The sequence below is a fragment of the Macaca fascicularis genome, chromosome 1, assembly GCF_037993035.2.
Source record: "Macaca fascicularis isolate 582-1 chromosome 1, T2T-MFA8v1.1".
In the NCBI taxonomy this organism is placed as follows: Eukaryota; Metazoa; Chordata; class Mammalia; order Primates; family Cercopithecidae; genus Macaca; species Macaca fascicularis.
In genome coordinates, this window is record NC_088375.1 from 122,569,728 (window position 1) to 122,594,273 (window position 24,546).

The 24,546-nt window shown below is 44.9% G+C and overlaps 1 protein-coding gene across 2 annotated transcripts in view; it reads left to right on the top strand.

The window, feature by feature from the left end:
* Positions 1–24,171, top strand: part of KCND3 (potassium voltage-gated channel subfamily D member 3) — a 220,862-nt gene extending 196,691 nt beyond the window's left edge. Inside the window, exons 3-8 of one of the 2 annotated variants that reach the window (XM_045385237.2) lie at positions 6,607–6,769; positions 14,011–14,112; positions 14,488–14,577; positions 16,325–16,381; positions 17,548–17,795; positions 18,546–24,171. In XM_045385237.2, the coding sequence (XP_045241172.1) occupies positions 6,607–6,769; positions 14,011–14,112; positions 14,488–14,577; positions 16,325–16,381; positions 17,548–17,795; positions 18,546–18,747 (862 nt within the window). In that variant the 3' untranslated portion in view covers positions 18,748–24,171. The remainder of the gene's footprint in view (positions 1–6,606; positions 6,770–14,010; positions 14,113–14,487; positions 14,578–16,324; positions 16,382–17,547; positions 17,796–18,545) is intronic. The other variant, XM_073998817.1, reaches the window with a different exon arrangement.
* The last annotated feature ends 375 nt before the right edge of the window (positions 24,172–24,546 follow it).

The window sequence follows — 24,546 nt, forward strand, 5'->3', positions numbered from 1 at the left end:
TAACACAGTGAAACCCCATCTCTACTTAAAAAAAAAATACAAAAAATTAGCTGGGCGTGGTGGTGGGCGCCTGTAGTCCCAGCTACTCAGGAGGCTGAGGCAGGAGAATGGCGTGAACCTGGGAGGCGGAGCTTGCAGTGAGCCGAGATCCGTGCCACTGCACCCCAGCCTGGGTGACAGATCGAGACTCCGTCTCAAAAAAAAAAAAAAATGCTTCTGGCTGGGTGTGGTTGCTCACACCTGCAATCCCAGCACTGTGAGAGGCCAAGATGGAAGGATTGCTTGAGGGCAGGAGTTCTAGACCATCCTGGGCAATATAGTGAAACCCACCTCTACAAAAAAATAAAAAATCAGCTGGGCATGGTGGCAACCACCTGCAGTCCTTATGCAGTCCAGCTACTCAGGAGGCTGAGGTGGGAGGATCACTGGAGCTAAAAAATTTGTATTATTTTATATATATATACAATAATATATATTATAATCACATATATAATTATATATTATAATATGTATATATTATGTTCCCATATATAATATATATTTCATATATTATATATAGCCTATATTTCATATATTATATAATATATAACCTATATTATATTATATATTACATATATTATATAATATATATTACCTATATTATATTATATATTTTATGTATATATATATGATCGTCCACTGCCTTTCCCTCGATAAGTCACTTCCCCTCACATCCTCCTTTTTTTTTTTTTTTTTTTGTCTTTGAATTGATCTGGATGATCTCTAAGCTCTCTTTTAACTCTCACTTGTTCTTAAGGCCATGGAAGAGGGTGAAGCTGACCAATCCACTCAAGGATTGGTCATATATATTTATATATGGGGAACAAAAGTAGAAGTGAGAATTAATTCTAGTTAAGAGACTTTTGCAGAAGTCCGGTTTAGAAATTATGATGATCTGGGCCCAGGGTTTATTTAATAAACACTTACAAATAAGGCTCTTCCTATATGCCAGGTTGAGCTTTCACAAAAAAGTAACTTATGCAATCCCTCACAACAACCCTGTGACGTAGGCACTATTAATTGATCAATGCCAGGAAATTGAAGACAGAGGATTTAAGTATCATGGCCAAAGTCACCCAGCTAACAAGTGGCAGAGCCGGGATTGGCCCTGGGTAGTCTGGCACTCGGAGACCACACTTTTAACCACTGTGCTGTGCTGCTGCCACTGAGCAGAGGTGGAGAGAAGGGGCTAAGCTCCTGCTGACTCCTCAGCCCTCTTCCACAGCCTTCCTCTCCCTAGCCCCACCTTCACTTCCGCTTCCGTCCTTCCCTGACCCTGGGAGGAGCAGGATGTGACAGAAAGAGCAGGGGCAGTGGAAACAACCTGAGCTCTAACCCCAGTAGTTCTGCCTCTTACTACTTGAGTGACCTTGAACAAGTTCCTGTCCTCTCTGGAGTTTCGCTCCTCATCCCTAAAGTGGGCTAACCCTACCTGATAGGGTGGGTTACTGTGAGACCCATTAATGCAGGTAAGTTCCTAGCACAAGCTCCTCTGGTACATTGTTCCTTTCCATTCTTCCATTCCCCAACTCCTCTTCTTCGGGCCAAACGTGCCCATTCCTTTGATTGTTTCCCTTGAGAGGATTTCCAGACAGTTCACCATCCCAGCCTCCCTTCTCTAGACATGATCCAGTTAATCAATGTCCTACAGACTATATAGTGCCTGGAACTCGATACAGCAGCCTAGAAATGGTCTGCATCTAGGAGCAGAGTACGACACCCACTCCCTTTTTCCAGACACTGCACTCCCATCAATCCAGCCAAGAATGGCATTAGGTTTTTAACAGCCTCTTTATACTGGTGGATGATGTTGAAGTTAAATTCCCTGGTGATTTTTAAGAGAGACTCTTTTTAAGCCAGGTCTTTCCCATCAGCTATACGTCATTGATTATTTGAATCAAAATGCCGGTGTTCTCATTTATCTTTGTTAAAATTAATCTGGTTGGTTTCACCCATGATTACAACCTGTTAAAATCCTTTTGACTCCTGAAGACCTCAATTCATAGTAGCTCTGTCATTTAGAAATGTGAGGAGCTTACTTTCAAAGAATCACCAGTAGCAGCCTCATCACCATCATTACCACAGGATCTAAATGAAAGAAGGTTAAACAAAAATAGTAATTCGTTAGTGAGCAGAGTCAAAGGAAGGATGGAACAGCTAAGTGACAGGAAAGTCAGGGGTACAGCTGGTCCTCGGTAAGAATTAGAACAGGAATTCCAGTTCCATCACCGTCCTTTCCATCACACATCTCCTGCGAGTGCCAGCCTTCTTCCTCCCCAACTGCAATCCCGCTTTTCCCCATGGCACTGCATGGCTGCCAACAGCTGCAGAGCTTTGCTTGCTGCCGCGTCGGCTTCTTTGAAAGAGACTGATCTGGTCCCTAACGTAAAAGTCCAAGGAAGGGGAAAGGATGTTTAACATCATCAGCCATCAGAAAAATCCAAATCAAAACCACAATGAGATAACACCCACCAGGATAGCTATAAAAAGACAGACAATAACAAGTGTTGTCTCAGAGAAGGAGAAATTGGACCCCTCATTCATTGCTGGTGGGAATGTAAAATGGCACAGCCACTTCGGAAAACGTTTTGGCAGTTCCTCAAACTCTTCAACATAGTTACCATATGACTCCTAGAGAAATGAAAACGTGTCCACACAAAAAGTTGTACACAAATGTTCATAGCAGCATTATTCAGAATAACTCAAATGTGGGAACAACCCAAATGTCATCAACTGATGAATGAATTAACAAAATGTGGTGTATCCAGACAGTGGAATGTTATTCAGCCATAAAGAGGAATGGATACATGCTACAAATGGGCGAACCTTGAAAACACATTCAGTGAAATAAGTCAGACACGAAAAGCCACATATATGGTTCCATTCACATGAATTGTCCAACATAGGGACATCTATAGAGAGAGAAAGTAGATTGCCTAAGTCTGAGAGGTGGGATGTGGAATGGTCACTGTTAATGGGTACACATTTCTTTTAGGGATTATGAAGCGCTCTAAAATTAAACTGTGGTGATGTAAGCACAACTCTCTAAATACACTGAAAACCATTGAAATGTACAATCGAAATGGTTGGATTTTATGGTATGTAAATTGTGTCTCAGTAAAGCTTTTAAAAAATAAATCCAGGAAAGGAAGTCATTGACCCAGCTTGGGTGAGATGTCCTATTTTGAGCTCACCAGCTGTGGCAAGTGGGCATGGGGGCATGGGAAATATGGCAGCTTATCTGGACAGTTTCCATCATCATGGGAATGAGGGACACAGTTCCTATTAGGGTGTCAGCAGACAAAACAATAGGTACCCACCACACTGGCTAATTCTAGACAACTTAGTTATTCAAACACTGAATTATTTCTTCTGAATTACCTCATTAATTATCGCAACAACCCTGGGGATATAAAAGCCATTTTATAGTTGATAGAGGCTCAGGTTAAATAAATGCCCCAGGATCACTTAGCTAGTTGGTAACTAATGTAAGCTACGGTTCAAACCCAGGTTGGACTCCAGTGTCCTCTCTTAATTATTAGGCCATGCTGCCTCCTCTGGCTTTATACAAGTTGTTGAAAAATTCTGGAACATATCACTGGAGACCTAACTTGAGATCCATTCTTTATTTCATTTACTTATTCACTTTTTTATTAAAGGAGATGTTTTGATATGAAAACCCTGAACTTCCTTTGCTGGCATAGGACCACAGTTGGTAATCTTTGAGAAGTGCCCGAAGACTGGAGATGGTCGTGCAAACCCTGCTAACCACACTGCTCTCCACACCACACTCCTCCAGCTTGTCAAGGGTATAAGGAACTGGGACAAGAACACATCTTGTTAAAATCATGATGCAGTAGGTCTGGAGCAATCTCCTGATCTACCAACCAGTTAACCTCACTGTCAAAACAAGAAATAAGGTTAATTTGGCAAGATGTGTGCCTAGTGAACCAATACAGCTTATTTTCCAAGTATTCACAAGCTGTCTACTTAATAATCTGCACTCAGATTCTGCCAGCAATTTGATGGCACAATTTATGGATACCAAGCCTACTGGTCTGTGGTTTCTCAGACCTCCTTTTGCCTTCTTTAAAAATTCAATACAACCGTTTTCCATCTCTAGTCGCTTGGTAATTTTCTGCTGCACCATGATTTCTCAAAGATCCAGGGCAGTGGTTCTGCAACCCCATCTGCACATTCCTCCTGTCTCCCAGGTGGGATTCATGTGGGCCTGTGATGTAAATCTACTGAATTCCGCTGGACACTCACCTGCTCTCCCGTCTCCTACTTTAAGCTCTGGATCCTTCTTTTCGGCATTTGTTCCAGCTTCTCCAAGATGCAGCTCCTTCTTCCCGGTGGAGGAGGCAGAGGACGCCTGGGAGTGGATTGTTCGGCTTTCTCCCTGTCATCTGTCACTAGCAGACCATCTGCACCAGCAGAAGGCATGGCTTCCCTTCTCCCTCTTTCTTCATATGGATGAAACAATCTTTCTGTTGTCCTTAGCATTCCTCACCAGCCGTGGTCACTCTGAAATGCAGCCTTCCTGGCACTGTTTTTCTGCACTCCTGCCATGCTTTATTGTCATCCACAGCCCTGTGCCTGCAGGCCCCCTTTCAGTTGTGTCATCTGCAAATCCAGCTAAGGTGATATATCTCAAAGGCAGCCCCTTTTTCTTCATTAATTGGGCTATTTGAACTTGGGACAACTGACTGTGTTTTTAGAGTTTCCCATCAACAGAGACTGTGGTTTTCAGAATGCCTAGCTAAAAGTAATATTATCTATTGTTTGTGGAGCTGTATATGTCACAATAGGATTATGATCTAGGTTACTGTTATTATCTTCATTTTACAGACAAGGAAACTGAGGCCCAGAGTAACATTCCCCCAAGATCATACAGTTATTTTATGGAGCAGGGTGAGTCTTGAACCCATGTTATCTAAGTTCAGAATCCATGTTCTCAACCACTTCCCTGGAGGTCTCTCCTGAGTACCGTGGCAGAGGAGACAACCCTAGCTGCAAAGATCTAGAAGGCTCTATCACAGGCCCTAATGCTAGTGCACATCTAGGAAATCTCGAGCCAGGGCAAAGGGCATGAACACTGAAGGAGGAGGAAGACAGTCTCAAAACAGGAGCCTACTTCAAAGGGAATTGAGAGGCTTAAGTGAGATCATTCATTCATTCATTCACCGAATACCTGTCTACCTCTGCCATGTCCTCCACCAAGTTCTTGGGTGTTCATACATCCTTGTGAAATGGCTTGCCCCATCCCCTTCCACATCCTCTCTGGAAGTCCAAGCCCCGTGGTTTCCTCAGGACAGATGACTTTGAGCCTATTTTAGCAGAAGCAATTCCTGGTCATCCTAAGCCTGTTTCTGCTCCAGACACCCAGAGGGCACAGAGGCAGGGGAGATGGTGTTTCTGGCTTTAGCCGAAGGAGTAATCACAGCTCTTTGCTTAATAAGGCCTTTCAATTATCTCAATAAAGAGGAGACTAAACACTTAACCACTGTGGAGAGTATCTTATTGATTGGAGGACAGAGGCTCTGGCCTGCCTGCCCAGGACTGAGTAGGATCCAGGCCAACCTGGTCCCAGAGGGCAGCTGCTAGGGTGTGAAGTACTTAAAAGAGTTTCTCCAAGCTCTGAGAGGAGCCAGCACAGTTCCAAAGTGGCTTCACAACTTTAAGGGGCTGAGCTTCAGAGCTCATGGTCCCCCTCTGAGATGCTATGGCTACTGGAAAATAGACAAAAGCAAGAAAAGTGGCTTTTAATCCCAGTTGAGCAAAGGAGAGCTGTCAATGTAATTAGCCTCAGTTCCTGCATCTGTACAATGGGGATAAGAATACAAAGTTCACAGGGTTCATGGGGCTTGTGTGAGGTAAATATGCAGAAGTGCTTTGTAAATTATAAATCCACATGAATAGGTGAGTCTGTTATTTGCTGTTATCATCATTAATGAGATTCTGTTACTCTTCTGCTTAACATGGTGCCTCACTGAATGGGATAAACCCATATTCCTCCCCATGGCCCGTCAGATGCTGCATGATCTGGCCCCTGCCTGCCTTACCCTCCTCTTGTGGTGTCTAGTCCTGCTGACCCTTGACAATTCCTAGATCAGACCAAACTCCTTCCTGCTACCTCAAGGCCTCTGTACTTGCTGTTTCCTCTACCACACACACTTGTCCCCAGGTGTTTTACATGACTGGATCCTTTACAAAATTCAGCTCTCAGCTTAAATGTTAGCTCCTCAGAGAGGCCTTTCCTGACCACACTCCCACCACCTGATGCAGCACCGCTCTCTAGTCTCTTCATAGAACCAACCAAGACACAATATTTTTATGTATTCACTTAATTGTTTATGGTCTTGTTAGGATGTTGGCTCCCTGCACATAAGGATCTTGTCTCTTGTTCACCCCCAGGTCCATGTCACGGTACCTGGCACATAGTAGGTACTCTAAACAATTGCTGAATGAGTGAATGAATGAATAGGCGAATGATTGGCAGGGAAGCCTCACTTGTTTCCCAAATGGCCTTCTCTCCCTTACACCCTGTTTCTCTCCCTCTCTCAGATACGGAGACATGGTGCCTAAGACGATTGCAGGGAAGATCTTCGGCTCCATCTGCTCCTTGAGTGGCGTCCTGGTCATTGCCCTGCCAGTCCCTGTGATTGTTTCCAATTTTAGCCGGATTTACCACCAGAATCAGAGAGCTGATAAACGCAGGGCACAAAAGGTAAGCCTCAGACGCAGGGATGCGGGGGCAGTGTAAAGGATGCGGGGGACCAGCAGTCAGGGAGCCAGGCCTAGAGCTCCTGAGGATCACTGCACAGACAGCCTCTGGCTTTGCAAGGTAAGGTAGCTTCGGTCCCTTCCTGCTCATTGGTCTCCTGAATTCCAGCCCATCAGTTCCAAAATGCAATGAACCCTCAATTATCTGTAAACCATCCACCTTTGGACATTCTATGGCAATTTCCTTGGCCTCTGGCTCCACCTACACTCCCTCAGCCACTGCCACTCAGCCGTCCCTGCACTCCTCCCTCTCCCAGCCAAGAGCTTACTAGGAAACATAATCTCTTTTTAATATCCTATAAAAGCCTATATAAAACCCAGTGACAAAAATAAATTTGTTGAAAAGAAAAATAAATAGTGTGAAATGAAAGCATCCTAAGGTCACCGAGTTCAAGGACAAATGGCACAACAGGCTTTAGGAATCTCCAAGATATCATAGGGTAAAGGCACTGAAGTCAACTGCAGGTGGTGATCAGGAGACTAACCATCAGTCCTGGGGAAAGTGTTAGATTATGTTCAATATACACTGCTGAAAATGGCAGGAGAGGGTAAAATACGGTCATTTGCCCATGCAATGAGGAAAAATGTCTGAAGGCTTTGGTGCTCAGAAAGAAGCCTCGTTTTCCAGCTAGCCCTCAACCTTGTTTCTAGAACAACTCATCGACTCAGCCAACTCGTGTTCACTTGCATTTTTAAGGCATCTAGCCAGTGAGGTTTCTGGGTAGTGACTTTTCCCCAGGTTTCCTCTCAGAAGAGGGTTATCTGGGTTGGGGAAGTGGGAAAGCGGTGTTTTTCATTGTCTTCAGATCTGGGCTGAACTGTAGTGCCCCTTCAGCAGCATCTCAGCCCCCAGGGATTATGGCCAGAGCCTTTCTGAGGACAATGGAAAGGAGGAGAGCTGTTGAAAGACTGGCTTTTGGAGGCTTGGGGTTTTGTCTCCTTACTTTATTCTTTTATCCATTATTCCACAAACATTTATTGAGCACGTACTATGTGGTCGGCCCTATGCATTGCAGCCAGATTCTTTCCTTGCTACAGAATTCCTGCTACTGGCCTTCTGCTTGCAGGGATAACCTCCAGGTAGCAGGGCTTGCCTTGGGTGTAAAGGCTCAAAGGGAAGTTAATGTCGTTATGGAGGAAGAAATCCAGAATTTCAGAACAGATCTGTGTATGCCGACCGTCAAAAAGCTATAAAGGTTATGAAAGCTAGCTCCAAAATGTATAACAATTATTATATAACAATTTACATATAATTGTATAGTGAATCTAGTTGGTTCCCACCTCTAGCCTATCACCTTCTGTGTGCCTTTATGGTTGGCTCCTTGCCTCCTGTCCCCTCTGCCTCTGCTGAACTATGTTTTTATTTATGCTGACCTAGTCTGTTAAGTTGCCACCTTAAGATTTATCTTCTGGCTCTGTCCGTCATCCTTTCTGTCCCATACACGCCTATCTCTTACCTCTTCACCCAGGGTTTCCCTACCTCCTATTTCCTGCCAGTCATCCCAGAAACGGAAATCTTACCTCTTTCCCTGTTTAAGTCAGGCAGCAAATTGGAATAGGGTCTAAATTCATTATGCAGAAACTGGGATCTCCTTCCCACAATCAGGAACCAGAGACCCTGAAGGGCCAGGGATCCTCTAGTGGCCCCGCCCCAAAGGGGCTAGGGCTAACACAGGTTTCTGGCAGAGCAGGTGAGGTTCACAGGAATCCTCAGCTCACCCACTAGCCCACGGCTGTGCACACACCAGTGATAGCCCCTTCCAGCTGCGTTCTCAGTCACTCCTACAGCTACCTTCCCCTCCCCCTGGGAATTGATTTATTATTATTATTTTTTAGAGATAGGGTCTCACTATGGTGCCCAGGATGGAGTCAAGCTCCTGGGATCCAGGAATCCTCCCACCTCAGCCTCCAGAGTAGCTGGGATTACAGGTGTGTTCCCAGCTCTCCCCTGGGACATTATAAAGCTCATCCTGTGTGATTAAAATCTAGGAGCAACTTAGGCTTCTTCCTTCCTCTAGCTGCTAAAGATGAGTCTCCCTCCCTCCCTGCCCCTTTCCCTCTCCCTCTTCTCTCTCCCCTTGAAATCAGAGTAAATATTTACAGTGTTTTCACCTTGCCTGGATACTGTTTCTCCTCAAGGCTGCTCAGCTCTGTCTCTGTCACCTTGGGCTTCCTATAAGAGGGAAATAAATGCTTGCTGCTCCAGCCTTGAGTCTGTCACCATGGGTCAAGGCAAGTAGGTGGAAAGTGGAGAGATGGGACGGGAAGGAAGCTAATGATAGTTCTCAGCCCGGACCACATACTTGGGAGCTAAGTAGCTATATTGTCATCCTCTTCCCATGACTGGTTTGACTGGGATTATTACTAAGATTAGTCTGTTACTATTTGCCTTAGATATTGTGTCCTCTGAGCCAAGTGAACTGGAGATAAGGGGAGGTCTGGCAGTGGGCAGAGAGAGGGGAACATCCGGAGTGGGGCATTTGGTCCCCATCTCCAGTTCTGGTGCATACCCATATTCTTTTTTTTTTAATAAAATGTTTTATTGAGATAATTATAGATGCTCATGTAGTTGTAAGAAATAACACAGAGCAATCTCTTACAAAGTTTGTCCACCAGTTTCCCCTAGTGGTAACATTTTACAAAACAATAGCACTATATATCACCACCAGGGTATGGACATTGTACAACCAACCAATCTTATTCAGATATCTCCAGTTTTACTTGGACTGGTGTGTGTGTGTACATGTGTGTGTGTATAAGTTCATGCATCCACTGCCACGGTCAAGAGACTGAACAGTTCCAACACCACAAGGATCCCGTGGGTTGCCCTTTTATAACCCCACCTTCTGCCCTAGCCCTGCCCTGTCCCTAACCCCTAACAATGATGACAGTCATTAGGAAGGAGAAGGGCAGCCAGCATGTGTAATGTGTTCAGCTTCTCCCTGTGCACGCAGGGGAGATGAGCTTGAACTGAGACACCATGCAGCCCTCCTGCAGTGGGCCTTCTCTGCTGAAGGCTTCCCAGGTTGGAGCTGGGGAGAGTTTCAGTTGTCCTAGTTAAAGCCATTTATTTTTCCATCATTTATAAATGTTTTAATTTCAAAAATGTTATATACATGAATTCATGCAATAGGTAACCTTTGGGTATTGGCTTTTTCCATTCTATATGATTCCTGGATTTTCATCCAAGTTGCTGTACCAGTAATCCATTCATTTTTATTGCTGAGTAGTATCCATGGTACAGATGTACCAGTTTGTTTATTTGCCTGTTGAGAAACACCTGGGCTGATTCCAGTTTTGGGCTATTACAAATAAAGCTACTGTGCACAATCATGTAGAGGTTTTTGTGTGAGCATAAGTTTTAATTTCTCTGAAATAAACGTCCCAGAATGCAACTGCCCATGTTTTGGCTTTCCATTTCTTTCTCTTTCTCCTCCTACTGCCTCTCCCAGGGCAAGAGACAGAAATACTCATGGTTAAAAGGCACCCATCAGCCAGACAGGAAGAAAGTGCTTAATTGTGAGAGGCCTCTCAAGGATTGATAGAAGTATCAGCTTGAACATAGATGGTGCCTGCAACTGTACCCAGAGTAGCAGCATTCTCCTTCCAAATCCCCTCTCCTCCAACCCTGGAGTCTCCACATTTGTTGAAAATGCAATCTCCTGGGCTTTGCTCAAATTTCAAAACTTGTCTGATGGTGGAAATTCAGGGAAGGAGGAGGAGAATGTTCTGGAAGCAACATTCAGTCTGAAAGTTGGAGGTCCTGAGCTGAAGTCTTGATCGTCCACTGCCTTTCCCTGGATAAGTTACTTCCCCTCACAACCTCCATTTTTTTTTTTTTTTTTTTTTTTTTTTTTTTTTTTTGTCTTTGAATTTATCTGGATGATCTCTAAGCTCTCTTTTAACTCTCACATTGTTCTTAAGGACATGGAAGAGGATGAAGCTGACCAGTCCACTCAAGGATTGAGCCCATTACAGTGGCTGTATAAGCATGGCCTTCCAGCCATCTACATAGGATCTTCTTCCTTCCTCAGCCATCATAAACGTTGCTTGAGCACCTGTTCGGTGTGAAGCCCTGTGTTGGGTGTTAAGAGATAAAAATATGCATAAGCCACATGCCCCAGGCCCCAAGAGCTCAAAACCAGGCTATAGAGCCCCACCCAATTTCATATGCTGGGTATGGTTCTGTAAATCCATTGCAAACCTTTTTATCCTGTGTGGGAAGTGATTAAATGATCTAGTACATTTGGTATGACAATCTGTTGCTTTAATAGAGCCCCGGGTAAGATATGATTAAAAGAAGTGCCACAAAGAAGAACAGGAGAATCTTTCATCTCTAGAAACTAATGAAGACGGACCCCAGATACAAGAAAGGTCTGTCTCCAAGTGGTGCAATCAAATTATATAAGACTATAATAAGCTTGACACAATTGGATTTCCATATGAAACTCTCAACACCCAGCACTCACCCAAAGCAAATGCAGCCACATCCTCAAATGATGAGGAACTTGCTTGAACGTAAACATCTAGCCAAGGGTAGGGCTTAAGCAGGATTCCCACAGAGTAGAACTGTCCTGACCCCCAATCAATGTTCTCTGCTTGTAGAGAGGAGGCATGATAGCACTGATTTGCCATCATCCTTTCTCTCCCAGGTTCCCCTTTTTATTCTCTCCTTCATCAAGAGGAGCAGTCTTCCTCAGACTTAAGGGAAGATCTTTCAGGCTCAAGTCCTGGCCCCTTCCCCATATTTAGAAGCCTGGGAAGGGAGTTGAATTGTTTCTGCAAAGAGATACTTCCCACAAAGCAAGAGATATACGTCCTTTGTGCTTCTGTTGACCACCTGAACCCCTGAGTCAGTGGCCTCCTTTTAGCAGATGAACCAGCCCAGCAGGACACTTGGGGAGAGGGTGACAAGAAGTGGAAATTGCCACAATTTCCTTAGGACTCTTTTCCTGCGTAGAGTCCATGCTGAAGTTGCCTGTGGACTTGCTCAGAGCCAGAAGGAGGGACCCTTCTACTCCAGGATGGGTCTGCTATCCTTGTGGGCTGTTCTGCTTCCAGTAGCAAGAGCCTGGGGCTGTAAATAGTTATACAGAGCCCAAACCTCAAGTTGCATTTTTTTTAACCAGCAAGAAACCTCTACCCAGTCCCTTCTGCCTCTCTCAGTCTCATTCCTTAGTCCTCTGTCTTTGGTTGTGCTACTGTCATGGTGACAATGATGACAGTCATTAGGAAGGAGAAGGGCAGCCAGCATGTGTAATGTGTTCAGCTTCTCCCTGTGCAAGCAGGGGAGATGAGCTTGAACTGAGACACCATGCAGCCCTCCTGCAGTGGGCCTTCTCTGCTGAAGGCTTCCCAGGTTGGAGCTGGGGAGAGTTTCAGTTGTCCTAGTTAAAGCCAAGTAGTGTATGGAAATGTGTCCCATACAGCTTAAGGTTGAACTAAGATTCTGTCTTGGATAACCAGCTATCACCAGGCTCGGTAGGCTTGTCACCTCTACCCAGAAATCTTCCCACCATTTTGCCACATGGATGGGTGCGCTCTTTTAGCTGTTTTTGGGTAGCTCGTCTGGTTTCGGGGAATTTGGCTTGTAGTTCTCTTTGTGAAATTGTTTCTAGCTAATCCATTATGCGAAAGGTACAGGAGTTAGTCCTTGCTGTTTTGTGCTTGGGTAGTTTTCTATCTTTCCCTTACGGTACTACGTCTATAGCGCCAGATTAAAATTTCTATCGCCTATACTTTGTGTAGGTGAATGGTTTAGTGTGTGTTGGCTTGGTATTAGTATTGGTTATGCTTAGGGCTAGTATTGGCTCAAGGCAATCAAGTGGTATTGAGATTTTCTGGGTGTAAGACAGGTGCTTTATATTAAGCTATACCTTGATTTATCCAAGCGCACCTTCCAGTACGCTTACCATGTTACGACTTATCCTCTCTATATAAATATTAGGGCGTTTAGTTAAGATATTCCTTAAATATATTTGAGAGGAGTGACGGGCGGTGTGTGCGCGCTTTAGGCACAGCGCCCTTCTTAGGCACAGCCAGTCAACTGTCACATGTACCTATACTCATTCCCACTGTCATGTGCAGCAAAACAAACATATGTTAACATATACATGCAGCCGGGCACGGTGGCTCACACCTGTAATCCCAGCACTTTGGGAGGCCAAGGCAGGTGGTTCACCTGAGGTCAGGAGTTTGAGATCAGCCTGGCCAACCTGATGAAACCCCGTCTCTACTAAAAATACAAAAATTAGCTGGGTGTGTTGGTGGGCACCTGTAATCCCAGCTACTCAGGAGGCTGAGGCAGGAGAATTGTTTGAACCCAGACGCAGAGGTTGCAGTGAGCTGAGATTGCGCCACTGCACACCAGCCTGGGTGACAGCGGGACTCCATCTCAAAAGAAAAAAAAAAATCAAAAAAAAACAAAAAATATATATATACATGCATGAGTCCACTCCCGAAGACAGAAATACAATTGTAAATGTGCTTATTAACTTTAAAAATCGAGAACTTACTGTTTACTGGGGGTACATCAGTAAACAAGGCAAAAACTGCTGCCCTCAAGGAGTTTACATTTTAGTGGGAGAGAAAGTATCAAGATAAATATATAAAACATATCTTTCCTTAGTAATAAGTGCTAAGAAAAAAATTGCAGAGGAGTTAAGAAGCATTGAAGAGCACATAGGCACCCTCCTTGCTTTTCTCATAATTAACTCATATTTGAGGACCTACTATATACAGAAAACTGTACTGGACCCTAGAGGAGAATCAGGGCAGCTATCACATACACTTCTCTAAGGAGTTTGCAGTCTAGAGATAAGAAACCTGAGTAGCACAACTGAATAGCACACGGCATTTTGCAATACTGAGTAGATAAAGGTCATGAAACCTATGGGAGAATAGAGCTTGGATGAGTGATATTTCTCCTGCCAGGATAATACCCGGGCTGCAGAGATGAGTGGAGACTCCTGAGAATTCTGACCCAACCAAGCTATACAAAGTGGGTACACAACGTCTCAGACCCAATCCCTGGGTCTATAACTGGAGATGCATGAGGTTGGAGAGAAACAGCCTCATCCCCTTCATCAGGTGTCACCTGGGAAGCCAGCCTCACAGTGTCACCAAGCTTGCTGTCTTTTTGTATCATGGTCTCCCTCATTCTTTTATTATCTCTGCCAATCACAGAAGGCCCGCCTTGCCAGGATCCGTGTGGCCAAAACAGGCAGTTCGAATGCATACCTGCACAGCAAGCGTAACGGGCTCCTCAACGAGGCACTGGAGCTGACGGTAGGTACCTAGAGGACCTGGGCTGGGGAACATAAAGGGGCGGATGGGCTTATTTTCTCTTTCCCGGGACACCAGCACTTCTACCCCAGAGCCCTAGTATGAACCCCAAGGAGGACTTGTTTCCAAACTTTCCCCAGGTGACAGCCCCCTATTCACACACCACTCCTATAGGATTATCACCACTACCTCTAAACCAGGTTTAGACCAAGGGCCTCTGAGCCCAAAGGCTAGCATATTCAATGCTGACCCTGAAATTTGGTCAAATAAAAAACTTTGATTATTCTATTGCCCTTTGACCTTTAGTAGAGAAATGAAGGAGCTGGAGAGGGGAAGAGCCACCAGCTTTTTACTCAATCTCTCTTCTTTTTTTACTAGGGCACCCCAGAAGAGGAGCACATGGGTAAGACCACCTCACTCATCGAGAGCCAGCATCATCACCTGCTGCACTGCCTGGAAAAAACCACTGTGAGTCCCAGCCCATTGCCGCCTCCTTTTCAGCACTGACCCTGACCCTTTTCTAAGGCTGTACTCACATCTTCACTCTGGGCCAGATGTCAAAGTCTGTCCCCTTCAGATCCAACAGGTAGTGATGGGATCTACTGGCCCTCAAGTGGAAGACCCTGAGGAGTGGGGCAAGGTCACCAGGGTGGGAGGCCAGCTCTGTCCTGCAGGAGCACTGAGGAGGCCACTCCCCCAGCCTCCCACACACTCCTACACTCGTCTCCAAAGCCCATTTCTTGATTACTGAGGACTTAGGGGTCTGCCTATCAGTTTCTCAGTTCTGACGGGCATCACCCTTCAAAGCTTGGGCTGAATTTGTATAGGACAGTAGAGAAGAGTGTTGATTTCTGTCCCACCTCTGGGGCTGGGTTGATGCAGCCTGTGGGCCCCTTGGCTCCCTACATCCTCCTGCAGACAGTGTGTGGAGGCAGTGCATGTATTTCTCCAACCAGGATTCAGAAGTACCACACCCCCCCGCCCCGACGCCTGCCCAGTCACCCTGCGGTTCTCAGGGGATCCAGATGCTAACAGGCTGATTGTTAAAACAGAGCCATGGTTGAGGGTGCCACAGCTGGAGTGTGGAATGATGCTTGTGCCTAACCATCAGACTGAAAGGAAGGGCAGTGGGGCCAACCCTGGACCCTTGGCAGATAAGTGCTAGGAACAGCAGACAGGGAAGAGAGGTCAGGGTAGAAAAGCCAATGAGAAACAAAGTGAAAGCCTTCCTGCTCCTTTCTAGAACCTCCTCCCCAAAGAGTCTATATTCAGGGCTCAGTACACTAAGGACGGAACTTCCTAATTCTAGATGTTCCATATCCTGGCCTCCCAGATGTAGAGAGAATAAATGTTAGATGACTCCTTTTTTTTTTTTTTTTTTTTTTTGGCAGGGAGAGGGGTGTGGGGCTGCAGGGACAGGATCTTGCTGTGTTGCCCAGGCTGGTCTTAAAACTCCTGGCCTCAAGTGATCCTCCCACCTCAGCCTCCCAAGTAGCTGGAACTACAGGTGCACATCACCTTGCCTGGCTTAGATGACTCTATCTGAGCCAAATGTGGACACTGTGGATGGCAGTTGAACCCAACAAGGACTTCCAAAATGGGAGGGTGCTCTGCAAACCCTAGTTTACAGGATTTATCATCAAGAATGTATATTCGTATCTAGACTTTCTCTCAAAGACTCTGAGCTTGCCAAAGGGATAGGCCTGGACCCAACTGCCCTTTCCAAGTTGCATGTGCTGGGTGGAATGTGTAAATTGAAAGGATATGGGTGAAAACATTTGGGTTTGAAGGACTGGAATGTTGGCATTGAAGAAATCGGATTTTAGAATTGAGGGATGGAATGCTGGCATTGAAGGGATGGAATGCTGAATTTGAGGGAAAGAATGTTGGATTGTGGGGGTGAGATATTGGGATTAAAGCCCTGGAATGCTGGATTTTAGGGGAGGAATGTTGGACTCAAGGGGTGGAATGTTGGGACAGGAGAGGCAGAATGTTGGGATGGAAGGAGTGAATGTTGGGGTTGAGCAGGGTCCTGTTGGGGCTAAAGGGTGGAATGTTGGGACAAAGCGGGCAGAATGCTGGGAATGAGGGATGGAATGTTTGACTCAAAGGGTGGAATGCCGGGATCAAGAGATTGAATGTCAAAACTGGCTTGGGAATGCTGGAATGTACAATCAATGGTGTTTTTATCTTCTGTTGGCATGTTGTCCTGTAGGGGTTGTCCTATCTTGTGGATGATCCCCTGTTATCTGTACGAACCTCCACCATCAAGGTATAACTTTTTAAAAATTCAATTGATGTTTTTCTCCCTGATAATTCTGAGTCTGTGGATTCTCCCCTTTTTACCCCCCGGCCTGGTTCTGTGCATGTGCTGCTGATTCTTCTGGGGCTCCTCCTACCTCTGCTGTCACACCCAGCACCAGCTCAGGCTTCCAGTTTCTTGTGCTGAACCACCCAACTGTCTTTCTAGTTCCCTCTTTGGACCTCCCCAGGGACATGGAAGGGGTGGTGGAACATGGCACCAGTGCTGGTATCCTGTGAGTCCCCATGTGCCACATCTGTCTGTGCCACATCCCAGCTCCGTGGGGACTCCTGGTATTTGCCGCCAGGCTGGTCTTTCCCTGAACTCTGTTCTCATGCCATGTCTCTTCAGACTTTCTCCTCACTCTGGCAGCCTTAGCCAGACCATTAATGCCATAGATTTGTAGTCACCTTGGCCAAACAGCCATTTTTTAGTTATCCTGGGTTCAGCTATACCCCATCCCAATGGCCTGCAGTCAGGAGATAGTTTAGCAATCCCTTCCCGTGCTTACACTTGACCTAGGGAATCCTGTGCCTCCAGGTATATTAAGGACTCATATCCCATAATCAGGTGGGGAAAATAATAATTAAAAGAAACCCTATCCCTGACAGTTTGCCCCACTGGCCTTCAAGATCAATGCTCTCCCAATTCTGTGAATGACCCCCATGTTTAAAAGCTTTTGTCACACCCTTACCTATTAAATCCAGGAAAGACAACCTAGCATACCCACTACCCACAGTCAATGACTCCTTATCTGCCACCTCTGGCAGAGGTTGTACGAAGCCTGGAAAGTAAAGTCTTTGCTTCTAGCTGTGATGATGCCACTGAATCCCTCTGTGTCCTCTATGTCCCTTCAGAGCTCAAAGCTGTAGATGGAGTATATGTCACATCATGATTTCACAGCTGCAGTCCCTACCCTTTGAGCTGATGGCCAGGGCTGCCAATATGCTTCTCTTTCTGTCCTCATTGGATGCCCATGGGACATCACCCCTCCTGAATGCTTATCTGTGATCTGGGCAGCTGGGAGCCCTTCCTTCAAGGTCCAGAACAGAGACAGGCAGGCATACAGCGTATAGGGGCTTACCTCTCTCGTCCCTACCTCTTTTTCCTACTTCTTCTCCTTCTACCTCTCACAGAACCACGAGTTTATTGATGAGCAGATGTTTGAGCAGAACTGCATGGAGAGTTCAATGCAGAACTACCCATCCACAAGAAGTCCCTCACTGTCCAGCCACCCAGGCCTCACTACCACCTGCTGCTCCCGTCGTAGTAAGAAGACCACACACCTGCCCAATTCTAACCTGCCAGCTACTCGCCTGCGCAGCATGCAAGAGCTCAGCACGATCCATATCCAGGGCAGTGAGCAGCCCTCCCTCACAACCAGGTGGGTGGCTTCCATCATCCCCAAAGGCTCGAATCCTCTCATTCCCAGAATTAGACAATCGCAGCATTAGGAAAACCTTGAGGATCCTCTAGCCACTCCCCTTATCTAATGCATGAGCCCCTCTACCTTCCTCCTTTCCTTGCAAGGAAACCCAAAGGTCCTTCATATGCTGTTGGAGTAGGTACTACAGTAGTTTAGGCTGAAAATGGGGTTAGGTAACAAGGGGAAAAAAAAAACTTTAAAAAGAATTATATATATACCTATAAAATAACGTGTCTCTAGATACACAAAAATGATCTGATCTGGTACAAGGAATGGACCAACCATTTTCTCAAGAAACAGTTTTCATATTTGTGTTACTCATGGCTTATCCTAGGCTGATTTTGAATCCCAGAGACTGACTTTTCCCTCCCTCTCTGCTTATATTTAGGCCACTTCCCACTACCTCCAAATGGGTTGCAGAGAATTCAGGGAAGGCAAATGCCAAATGCCACAAATGATAGGTAAACAATCACTGGTGGGAGTGATGTACACTCTGCAATTCAAAGCCTACTATACACAACTTGGTAATTGCTAGTAGTTTAGAAATAATAATTAGAATGGATTATTACAAACTGATTACAAAAGGCAGAGATAGAGGAACAACAAAATATCATCCTGGTTACCATGAACAAGGAATGTAGGGGGTCAAGGAAGCTTTGGGACGCTGGCCAGCAGGAACCATCATCAACTCACTCTTTTCTATCCCAGTCGCTCCAGCCTTAATTTGAAAGCAGACGACGGACTGAGACCAAACTGCAAAACATCCCAGATCACCACAGCCATCATCAGCATCCCCACTCCCCCAGCGCTAACCCCAGAGGGGGAAAGTCGGCCACCCCCTGCCAGCCCAGGCCCCAACACGAACATTCCTTCCATAGCCAGCAATGTTGTCAAGGTCTCCGCCTTGTAAAACCACTGGACAGAGGGCCAGAGGGGGTAGTGGGGAATGAAGGGGACTGGCATGTTGGTGGGTGGCCACTGGGACCACTCCCTCCCCGCTCTCCCCACTATTTCTGCCTGCCCCATTGTACCCCTAGCACTGAGACTTGTGCCTGGAAGGAAAAAGAGGCAGCAAAGGGGCACCTGAGGTTCACGCTGCTAGCGTGGACATAGCCCTGTGATACTGCATCTCACTGGGGCCAGAGGAAGGGAGGGAGGGTGGGGGGGGGGTCGGGGATGGGCCAGTGGGGGATGTAGGCTATGTGCCAGGACAGGGCCTGGATGGAGGAGCCTCAGACTCAGACCAAATAACAAGTGTTTCTGGAGACCCCAGTGAGGAAAATACAAGATCAAGAGCAGCAAAGAGGCCAAGTTGTCACAAGCAAAACAGGAAGAAAATATAACACTGTGTATTTAAGCACCTTTTTCAAGGCTCTTAATGGATAATATTTATTCATGGGAAAAGGTGGAAAACAAAAACACCAACGGATTTTTGTGAAATGTTTTTCTCCATGGACCCAACACCTTTGAACCAAAACAATGCATTTTGTGAGGGATTTTTTTTTTTCTCCTTTTATAGCAAAAGCTTTTAGGCTAAGAAGTCAGTTATTGCTGAGTTCTCTCTCCATTCCCCCAGGTGGGTGAGGTCAACTGAGCCTGGGCCCCCACTGCCCAGCTGACCTGCGCAGAGCTGCCAAGTGACCACACGGCAATCCTTACCCTTTGTCTGTCCCTGTCTCCCTTGTCTCTGTACCTCTCTGCTTACCCCTGGCTGTTTCTGTGTCCAGCCATCTGTCTCTACCTGGATCCCAATGATCCTGAAACACATCAGTAAAGCCTTCTTCATCACTGCCATGCACAACAGACTTGTGCCTGGGAGTTCTATCTGTGTGAATGCAACTGCAGAGGAGGAAAGAGTGAAGCAAAAATTGGGAGAGTGTAGGGGTAAGGGAAGTCTACCTCACAGAACAGAGGTGCTTCCCTTGGGGTTGGAACCACTAGTGTTTGCAGTTTTGGTTTCTGGGAAAGAAAGGGAATGAACAGATTTATCACACTGGAATCTTGAAAAGGCAAATCGCCAACATCTGAGAAGCGGTCAACTCTGGTATGTGCCAGTGAGGGGAGAACGGAAGGACCCAGGGCTTGCAGCCGCAGCCAGTCATTATGGCACCTTGATATGGAGTCTTCCTTCAGGACCCACCATAAAGCCCATCCGGAGCCCTTCCAAGAGGTCCCAGGAGTAGTTTCCTCCAGAGAGGGCAGTGGTACGGGGACCAAGATTCCTCTGACTTACATCACACCTGAGACAACTCCCACACAGAGGCTGTGGAAGGGTAAGCCTGTGTGCCTCAAGAAAAATGCTTCAAAGCAAAAGCAAGTAAGAGATTCTAGATGATTCTTACCTGCTATGAAAGATGCCTTGATGTCTGAAGAGGCTTCAGCCTGATCTCCCTGAAGATAGCTGAAATGGGGGAGAAGCCTGATCACCTCTGTGCGAGCAAAGGAGTGAAGATTATTTCTTGAACACCTGGACAACGTATCTGTTCAACTAGCTTGCACCCTGGTGGAGCTGGGGGCAGCATTTCTGGAGTCCTCCTAACGGTTATTCACTGCTTATAGCAGAGTAGGTGGGCCTCAGAGTTAGTGACAAGTCCTTTCCTGCCCTTCCCAACACCCAGCCACCTTGCTGCAGTCTCTGCAGCCTGGGCTCTGAAATACATGAGCTCCTCGGGAGCTGCCTATCCATCCTACAGCTTAGTGGTTAGCTGTTTAATTGCAGGCCAAGAATTTCTCTGCCCACCACAGCCATCTAAATGAGTTTCACTAGCCAGGAACCTAAAAACACCCGTAGTGGGCTTCCCTATGACCCCAGCTCGATTGACCCTGTAGGCTCAAAAGGTTTCGAGGTGGCACCTAACCAGAATATGGGCAGAAGGCAGAGGAGAGGGAGCCTTCTTTCTATCTTTATATCCTTATACTTATCCTCATTGACCACGGGCTGAGTTCTTTCTCTGGGTCTAGCCTCAAGGATTTCCCCTAATGTGGGAATCGAGTGGTTCTTGCCCCCTGAGCTTACAGACTAAGAAGACAGAAAAGCTTTACAACTACAGAGTACATGTGTATACACACAACCAACCTAAACACATCGGAAAATACATACTTAAATCAATTCCCTTCATATACACATCTCATTAGAAGACCAGGCTAACCTCCACTTAGAGGGCAGGCAAAGGACTAGAAAAGAATTTTTCTTTTAAAAAAAATGAATAATAGAACAAAATTACAAATGTCTAAGTATCTTTGTCATACTTCATAAGATCTGACTGGGGTAAGAGATAAAGAGGTAAATAGGGCCTGGTATGGTGGCTCACACCTGTAATCCCAGCACTTTGGGAGGCCGAGGTGAACAATCACCTGAAGTCAGGAGTTCGAGACCAGCCTGGCCAACATGGTGAAGCCCCATCTCTACTAAAAATACAAAAATTAGCCAGGCATGGTCGTGGGCCCCTGTAATCACAGCTACTAGGAAGGCTGAGGGGGAGGATTGCTTAAACCTGGGAGGCGGAGGATGCAGTGAGCCGAGATCGCGCCACTGCACTCCAGCCCAGGTGACAGAGCAAGACACAGTCTCAAAAAAAAAAAAAAAAAAAAAAAAAGAAAGAAAAAAGAAAAGAAAAAAAAAGGAGGTAAATTGGAACATGGTTGCATACACATACAAACTTCCTGTGATGAATTTAAGAACAGGTCATTACAGGGTTAGAATAGTGACAGATTCAATAAAGGATCTGTTTGATAGGGCACCAAGGGAACATTTTACTGGTTCCCACAAAAATTAATGTTAAATACCATGTCCCAAGCAATTTACCATGTTTTTTTAATTGGTCCTAATCAACAGAATGTTTTGTGTTCCTTCCACTTCACGTTCAGATCCCACGTCATGCCACTTCCTAAAAGACCATTAGACCATCCCCTTTTTCTCCATCCTCCACTGTAGCCTTAGCCAGAGATAAAAGATTCAGTTCACTTCTGGTCCAAAAAATGTCAACCTTTGGAAAATGGCTCATCTACACTACAGAACACAGCCAGATGACACCGCTAAAGGGTATGGTAAGAAAACACAAGGTCCAAAGTATGCTGAATCGGTTTCGTAAGTCTAAGTCATTGGCCAGTGACTGAAAAACCAGGATATCAGGGTTTTCTGGGGGCCAATAGCTTTCTGGTGCAATGACCCTTGAGCTTTCATAGTTCATGAACCACCTTGACATAATAAGATTCCCAAAACCACCTATTCCATTCAATCCCACTCAGCATTAAGAGGGGGAGGGCAAAACAAACAAACAGTTACATTCAAATGTCAAATGAATGGGAACCTAGAAAATATAGTATTAAGAGCATATCAGAACTAGAAAAGATTTAAGAATATCTAATTTTACAGTATAGAAAACTGAGACCCAGAGAAATTAAATGACTTGTTCAAGGTCATGCAGTTATTGAATGACAGAGCTGAGACCAGAACACAAGTCTTTTGGCTATTAGTCTAATGCATTTTCTACCACACCCACTGCCTCTGACAGCAATGATGCTTTGGAGAAGATCCATCAAATAATCCATACTGTAATTGGAGACATAGTGTTATATAAATGTCAATACTATTTGGACACAGCCCTTGGAAATCACCTGACTGTACCAACAGAAAACATACTTTGGAAACCACCATCCTCTAGGTAAAACCATCTATGGACTATCAATTTTGTCAGAAATCAATGAACAAGAGTCAATATTTTTTAGTCAAATATTTTCTCTTCTCAATGAAGAGAAGACTAGGACAATGACATTTTGAAGCATACCTTTTATACTCCTTGTGGTCCTTATGACAGTCTGTGATGGTAGTAGGTAAAGTAGCTAAATCCTTGATTCAGAGAGGGGAAAACGTAGAAAGAAACTGAATGACTTATCCGAGTTCACATGTCAAGTTAGTGGCAGAACCATTATTGCAATCCAGGACTTAAGACATCTTGTCCTAGGATTTTTCCTCCACATTTTATTGCACTGCTCTGAGGCTTGCTTATATTTTTAATACCTGGATTTCCAGGGTGGTGACTTGGGGGAGGGAAGTATTCAATTTAGAACCACCACAAACCAAGATCTCTGGAAACAAACTCTGTACTATTTCTCCTTCATCTCCTATTTTCATAACTAGTGCCAAGCTCAGGACTAACTGCATAGACTCCCTTTCAAAAGACCAATAGATATTCTCAGTGACAGTTGAACACATTAGTTTACAATCACACAGAATTTGAACAGAACTTAAAGTGGACAGTTAATGCCAATCTATGATTAACAAAAACGTCAACTTGTGGATATGCTGATGATTTTATCCAGTTTTCAAAATATGATTCCTACAGTTCGGGATATCACTTATTAGATTGTAGACAAGGAAAGTGTACATTGAGACATTATGTACTTAAAAGTTTTTCCTTAAGTTTTGCAGAGGAAGTGGTTGAAAATTGAGCTAACACTAGATTTTAAGGTTACTAATGAATTCCAGTTTTCCAGTCTCCCGCACTTCAATTACCAGGTAACTATAAGGCAAAAATATCCCAATGCTGTGAACTTAAGGCAATATTCATTTCCTTTCTACACTACTTGGCATGGTAACCATGACAAACTTTTATTTTCTCTTTCTGATTTCCTAATGAAATCCACTATTTGCAAAGCTTTAAAATGACTAGATGAAGGAAAAACATTGTTATGACCCATGACCCTTGGAGCCCAAACAGCACCACGAAGAGCATTATTAAAACTAAGAGAAAGTGGCTATCAGAAAACGAAACAGCTTTAAAGGGGCTCCTTTTAAGTCTTGTTTTCTATTCAGAATGTTCTATGTTTTTTCTCAAGTGTGGGAATGACATTTATCTTAGCAGGTTACTCAGCTACACTGGATGATGTCACTCTAACCAGTGTAGGGCACTGACCCACGTCCTGGGGGCTCCTTGGACCAATGGACTATTTTACAAACCTGGGAGGTGGGAGGGATGGTATATTTTTGATAATCAGACATTCCAATGTAATGTTTTACTTAGAGGTCACACCCTTCCCCCCATTAATGTCATCGTGAGATACATCAAGTGTGTTCTTTTCTATTTTCATATAATAAATGGGCTTTGCTTATCAACATCACAATGGCAAAGAAGAAATATACTGTACAAAACTGCAGGAAGATAAAACATGAAAACTTTCTATGAAGAAAAAAAAAACTCTTGAGTTTCCTGTCGTCTTCTTTTGAAACTGTAGTGCATATGTTAAAACATGTATATCATTTACAGTATTGAGTCGTGTGCCACTGCTGTACCTGATGTATCCAATCTGGATTAAACAAATTATGTGCCACAAACCCTAAATGACTGTTTCTTTGAATACTGATTCTCCTTTCCTCCCAAAGGTGCTGGTATATACTAGAAAATAAGAAAAATTTGAACAAAGGTGGGCTTTCTACCTTGCTAGAGAAAACTCACAGAATCTTAGAAGGGTTATTAAAGGCCTAGTGTAATCTTCCCACTCCATCCCTCAATGTTAAACATAAACAACTCCTCTATGATATCCCTGATGGTTCTTGCCTGCTTGTATGCTGTTATTTGTGGATGTTCACAGTCTAACAGGTAAAGCATTTGGTTTTATTTATCAACAGCTCTATTTTGAACACTGACTCCATATTATTGAAAGAAAATCTGCCTTTAGGTATCAGTACTGGTTTTGCCGAGTACCAAGT